Below are 6,548 nucleotides of genomic sequence, written 5' to 3'. Positions count from 1 at the left end.
AAAAAAGCTTCCAGAGAATTTTTTAAAATCCACAGACAGATTATCACAAAATTAGGGTCAAATGAAAATACCCATTAGTTTACATATACACGGAAACCACTGAACCCCATCTATATATGTGTGCACACACACAGACAGGATACACTGACGATATGGATTTGGCAGCAGGAGACTCCTACTGCCACCTAATATTCTTTGAGAACTATACAGGTTGCCTCATTCATACTATACCAAAGCACTGTTAACTGGCATTTGGTGGCTTTTTATTACAATCAAAAACCCAACACCTCTGAAACCACCGATAAGATACTTGTGAGGAGTGGCCCATTCTTCAGATGTTTTCTGCAGAACTTCTGAACAGATTCTTAATTAGCATAATTGCAGGGGCAAGGGTGGTCCTCTGGATTGTCATTTTTGAACTCATTTTTTATTTAAAAAAATTCAATATTAAAAGATATTTATATCCGGAAAATCATTTGTGGAAGCAGTCATGTCTATGTCACAAGGGGAATCTCCAGTGAGTTTAGCACGTATGGAGGAACACCGTCATCCTCAGGTCACACCAAATGATCAACTTAAAAGCCAGCCTGCCACAGATTTACTGAACTCTGAGTCCAGCTTGGTTGCCTTGGCAGACCCAGACCAGACGATTTCACAGGCTTTGTACTGACCAGTGGACTGGACGTTCCCCACCCCTGCGTGAGATGTGGATTTTTCAAAGGTTGAAAAAGTGTGCTTTCGAGGATAGTTCTAGGGCCTTTCAAAGTCTCCTGAAGGCACTGTGTTCTCTGCTCCAAAAATAACCAAAAGCATTTTATGACCACAGCATCTGTCTCGTGTCACCACAGAATGAACAAAATGCGCGTGTTCTTTGCTAAATGCAGTTTGATTCTTCTACTGAATTTTTTACACTGTCCTAAATATTAAGAAAAAATATTATTATGAATTTAGCTTTTATTCAAAATTAAATAAGCAAAAGCAAAAATTGTAAGAAACTTTTACAAATTACTTACATAAAAGAAAGTTAATAGGGACAGTCACAACTTTGCAACAAATAATTACAAAAGTATCTAGGGCAGCGTGAATATAAACCATGTCACAGCATGGTGATCTAGCTGTGATGTGAATAAGGCATAACTAACATTTGCACCAAGACCAGAATTAAAAAATAAAACACACTTTAAAAGCTTAGTTCTACATTAAGCTTCTTCTCCTCTTCCAGATCCTTAGTGGGTTTATACTATGTAATTTTTTAAACAAACACATCATGTCAAACTATAAATTACATAGATGGGCAGTTAACATGAAAAGCCCCCTAAAATGCACAAAATAACTGGTACTGAATTGAGTTCTCCATTTACCTTTATGTACAATTAAATGTAAACCATATTTTCACAGTTTTAAGTGTTGTATGAATAGATGCACAGTACCATGTCAGGTTTGCAATTGTTCCTGAAAACTGGCTCTAGGTTCTGCACCCAGTGCCTGGCGGCCACTGGGATACAAATATTTACATAAATAAGAAACTGTGTCAGAGTCAATGGTCAAGACAGTTCAGCAAGAGCAGTATTTCCAACAAGGGATGACACTCGATGTCGTATGGTACATACTTGTGCAAATATAAGCATTAGGACAGACAGATCTGAGGCAAATTCAATCTGCAAACACTTGTGTCACCATTGTTGTAAACTTGGACAATAAATGACCCTCGGCAAGTTCTGCTCTCTATGGCTTTTTTTTTTCTTTTAAAATTTTAAAGCCAGAGAAAATGCACACAACCCCCACACATACACGCACGCACACACACACCCACACACCCACACACACACATACATACAGAGTTTTTATCTCATTTTAGAATAGGGTACATAGTGCAACTTCATCACAACATAGAGGTTGAACACACTTCAGTGCGTGTTTTCCTGTGCAGGTTCTTAGTGGTCTAAATCCTAGTTGAAGGTATTCATTTGCAGAACCACATGATTCAGGAGGTTGAAAGAAAAAAAAAGTTTCGTTACATTTCTCAAACCAGCACTGGATGTGCAAAGGCAGCGGACAATCTGGCCGTCAACACAGCCAGATCAGGGTAACTTCGAAGTAAGATCCAAGCAGTGGGTTACTTAGATTGGTCTCTAGAAAAATAGGTCAGTATATGCTGAATCTTTGTCAACCGTTCTTTCAAAGACTTCATTGACAACACTGACAGCTGGTATCGGGGATCTACAGGAAGAACTGCAAGAAGCCACCAACACCATGCAGGTCCATTAGGGGTTGCCTGAGAACAATCAACAGTTTACAGTATTAATAAAACAAGTGCAAACATAACAACACTGACACACCACCAAAAAGCTACTACTTAGCACTTTGAGATGTAGCAGGTCCTATCTCAAATTCCCTTAACAATCATGTAAGGTAGGCTATTATTCTGCTCATACACACTGAAGACACTTAGAAATGTAATACAAATTGCCCAAGATCTCTAGACTCCTGTGTGCAGAGTCAAGATTCAAAGCCAGACCCGACTCCACAGACAACACCCTTTCCCCTGTACAGTACTGCCTCAAAGCAGGGCTTCCTGAGCTCAGGCTACTGACACAGATAATCCCTTGGTGGTGTGGGGCTGTCCTGTGCACTGTGGCACACTCAGTAGCATCTCTGACCACTACCCACTAGATGCAAGGAGCACCTCTCCAGGTGTGCTAGCCAAAAATTTCTCTAGAGAGTGCCAAATGTCCTGTGGTGTAAAAGCACCCTTAGTTAAGAACTGTCTTCTTAAAATATGTATTTAAAGCATTAAAAAAGTTAATTGATACTTTAAAATTTCTTCAAAGAATTATAAAATCCTAAAGAAAAATACAAAAAAAAGGGGTGTCTCTGTTTCTTTTACTTTGAAAATAAACATACCTCTAGCAATAGGGTCCCTCTGATGGTACAGGGACTGACTACTGGATACAGAAAGAACTATAGCTCTTGGTCAGTCATTTTGCAGAATCAAGATGCAGTCAGGAAAGCTAAGGCAGTAGTTCCACAGTCCAGAAATGAAGGGTTTAATGAAGGGTGCAGAACTAGGAAATCTACATAAGCAAATTTATAAGCCATCCTACTACATATTGAAGTGCTTTTCATTGGCCCTGAAAAATGGAGCTTCAGAATGACAAATAAAGCTATGCTGGCACTGATCTAAATAAGCTTCCCTTAGGACCAGATTTTATTTCTACATAGTATATTATCTGTTCTCAATTCATTCTGTATTGCAGTAGTGTCAGAAACAACATTTCCCAGAGTTCCCTACCCTGTATGGTTCCAAGTTAGACTTGACCAACATGAGGCACTCTTGTGAGAGCCAGAAATTGGAAGAGAAGCTATTCTCCAGAGACTTTGCAAAGCATGGACAGCAGTTTTCCAGAGAATTCTTGAAAACCACCTGCAGCAAGGCTGCAGACTGATACACTGGTGGAAACTCCCCAGGATCTCTAAAACCATAGCAGCTCCCCGGCAAGCTCTCGAGAACCGTCAGACAGAGACGGAATATCAGACAGAGGTCTGTGCACAGACTCCTGGACCCTGCTGGAGACAACATCACCTGCACCCACCCAGCTCTTCCAGTGTGTATGAACTGTGCACCCTTCATTAAACATTTTGTTCCTGGACTGTGGAATGACTGCCTTAGTGTTCCTGACTGAATCTTGATTTATAGAGGATGACTGACAGGGAGCAATGGTAGACAGCTGGGTGATAAAAGACGAGGGTGGTGAAGGTCATGGGAAAGTAATGCTGGCTTTTTCTAGAAGCTATTTTTAATGCTTAAAATTTACTCATTCAATTTCGTTCTTGTCAGAGCCTATTTTTGTCATGTTTAATCAGCACCAGGTAGCCAGAATAAAACAAATGTGTGGCGACTGATAATACGCTAGATACAGAATGAGCACTGTACTCAATATGGAGATGGTCTTATGCTGAAATTTCAAGTTTAAGTGAAGGATTCAACTGGGATTCAGCCAGATTTTAAACAACTTTGGCAATCAGAATGAGAGACAGTATGGTTCACAATGAGATCTATTATCTCTCCATTTTCATCTACCTACTTGAAGCTATTCCTTTACGAAATCTATCACTTTCTGATCACAAACACTATGCGAGTCAGGATGCTCAGGTCTGAAAGTGAGTGCTTTGATGAGTCTATAACCAGAGTTCCCAGCACAGCAGCCCTTCTTTCATGCCTTCTTCACTGCCTTCTACACAGATCTGCTTGTACAGAAAGTGCTTGATACACGGTAATTAAATTAAGCTCAATGTAAACTCCAAGTATCTGTGAAAGACCATTAAAAAAAAAGTTTCAGGAGGAGTGAAGTATTAAATATGAAGACACAGAAAATGGATTGAGAGGCTATGGAGTAGAATATTGGTAATAAAATGAGACATGAAAAAAATACACCTGTTTTAAAACTGTATTTATTTGAGAGGCACAGACACAGAGAGAGTTTCCTTACGCTGGGACACTCCCCAAGTGGCTGAAACAGCTGAGGTGGGGAGGAGCCAGAGCTGAGAGTCAGAAACTCAACCCAGGTATTCCACATAAATGGCAGGAAGCCAACTGCTTGAGCTACCACTGCTGCCGCCTAAGGGACATGGGTAGGAAGCTGGAGTCAAGAACCACAGCCTTGTATGTAACTGAGGTATTCTAATGTGGAACACAGGCATCTGAACCACTGAACACCCACTCCCAGAGACAAATGACTTTTTTGTGTATGCAAGATGATATATCTCTCAACTGTTAAAGAATAACAGCAACAGCTGACTGGCTCCAAGGTGTGAAGGTATGGTTTTCTCACAGTCACAGCTGACTAGATGGTTATGTCCCACTATAAATTCCTTATTGTTCCTTCCAGAAAATGGTCAGTTAAGGACTTTCTCCCCATGCAGCGCTGCCTCCCACAGGTATCTGAGCTGACATCTGTTTCCTAGCTATGTGAAATGTAATGGACATCACCATTCTGGAGAATAAGGCCATGATCCTGAAGGCAGGAAGCCAATGGAAATGCTGCACAAAAAGGCAAATGCGCGGTAGCATTTGGCCTACAGTTAAGATGCCACTTGGGACATCCACTCCCATACTGGAGTGTCTGGGTCTGAGTCCTGGCTCTACTCCCAATCCCAGCTGCCTGCTGATGGACACCCTGGAAGCAGCTGGTGACGGCTAAAGTATTTGGGTTGCTACCACCCAGGTGGGAGATCCAGATTACATTCCCATATCCTGACTTTGGTTTGGCCCAGCCCTAGCTGCTGCAGTCATTTAGGGTGGGAAGCAGTAGGTGGGAGAATTCTTTCTTATTGTGTGTGTGTGCGTGTGTATCTATCTATCTATCTATCTATCTCTCAAAATAAATACTTTTAAAGGCAATTGGAAGTTAAATTTAAAAATCTACTAATCTGGGCTTACAAAAAAGAGAGACCTTTGGAAGCAATATCAAAGTCATCTTACCTGAAGGTTTTCCTCCCTCTCAGGCATTGATCCAAAGTGCTGAAGAATTTGGCTTCGAAATCTGTCTCTTAAATTCTGAAACCAGCTGCAGGCTTGAGAGTACACCAAATCATGAAGCTCTCTGAGGTTCTTTATTTCATCTTCATTTTCAACCTGGAAAGAAAATAGGCAATGAGACTTCTGTGTCTAATTTCCCCCGTCCATATCACTAATCCTATAGAAATGCCAACAAGTCTCAGAAGAACTGGGAGGCTCTTTTTCCACGCAGAATTATTACAGTATGTTCTTACACTATAATAGCACATATTTCTGCTTCACATAGATAATGTGCCAAACTGAAGAAACATGGCATGGCCTGACCTCCACAAGCCTTGCTAACTTAGCAGTGTAATACTGTAGAATCCTACTTAACAGCCCCCAGAGTGGGAGGGCTAAGATTGACAGTGAGTTTTGGTCCAAAGGTCTTCAGAAATTTGGAATTCTGTTTGCCTTTTTAAAGCAGTGCAGAAGAAAGTAGAATGCAGTTGCTGCAATACAAGGAAAGATGGAGCATCAGGATGCAGACATGGCAGAGCGTGAATATCAGGAGAACAGGTAAAATTACAGCTTTAACCAGGAAAACTAAGTTAGAGCACAACCACAATCAAAAAAGAGCAACAAATAACTTCGCACACGAATCCAGTAAGTCAACAGCTAGCAGATAAATTGCACAACAATCAACTTCTGCTGAAAAGTCCCAGGACTGTGGCTACCTGTACAACCTCTTGGAGCACCCTTTCAACTGCTGGGCCACCAAGCTGCCAATATAAAATTAAATGCTTCAGTCCTCCAGCTGAGATCCACAAAAGTAGTGCCACAGAACACAGGCGGGAAGGTCTAACATTAACACACCCTTGTACATTGATTTCCCTAACACACGTGTACTCCGCTTGCTACGTGCTGGGCAGTGCTTGGCTGTACATACATTAACTCATCTGAGCAAATACCAGGCCTGACTCAGCCACTCATACTTCAAGCATGACTAATACAAAAACAACAAAGGGATTCTAAAAACATCTTGAAATAT

At 41.1% G+C, this 6,548-nt stretch overlaps 1 protein-coding gene across 3 annotated transcripts in view; it reads right to left on the bottom strand.

The window, feature by feature from the left end:
* Window positions 1–936: 936 nt before the first annotated feature.
* Window positions 937–6,548, bottom strand: part of LONRF1 (LON peptidase N-terminal domain and ring finger 1) — a 39,492-nt gene continuing 33,880 nt past the window's right edge. For all 3 annotated transcript variants that reach the window (XR_016229980.1, XM_008274063.5, XM_070068512.2), the window contains 2 exons: window positions 5,483–5,635; window positions 937–2,275 (listed from right to left, as the gene is read on the bottom strand). Coding sequence is in view for 2 of the 3 variants with exons in the window: in XM_008274063.5 (XP_008272285.4) it covers window positions 2,117–2,275; window positions 5,483–5,635 (312 nt within the window). In the remaining variant the exon portion in view is untranslated. The remainder of the gene's footprint in view (window positions 2,276–5,482; window positions 5,636–6,548) is intronic.

The sequence above is a fragment of the Oryctolagus cuniculus genome, chromosome 2, assembly GCF_051225735.1.
Source record: "Oryctolagus cuniculus isolate XC-2025 breed Fujian yellow rabbit chromosome 2, ASM5122573v1, whole genome shotgun sequence".
NCBI lineage: Eukaryota > Metazoa > Chordata > Mammalia > Lagomorpha > Leporidae > Oryctolagus > Oryctolagus cuniculus.
Note: the sequence above shows the minus strand (reverse complement) of the source record. Positions and strands in the feature narration are given on the sequence as shown.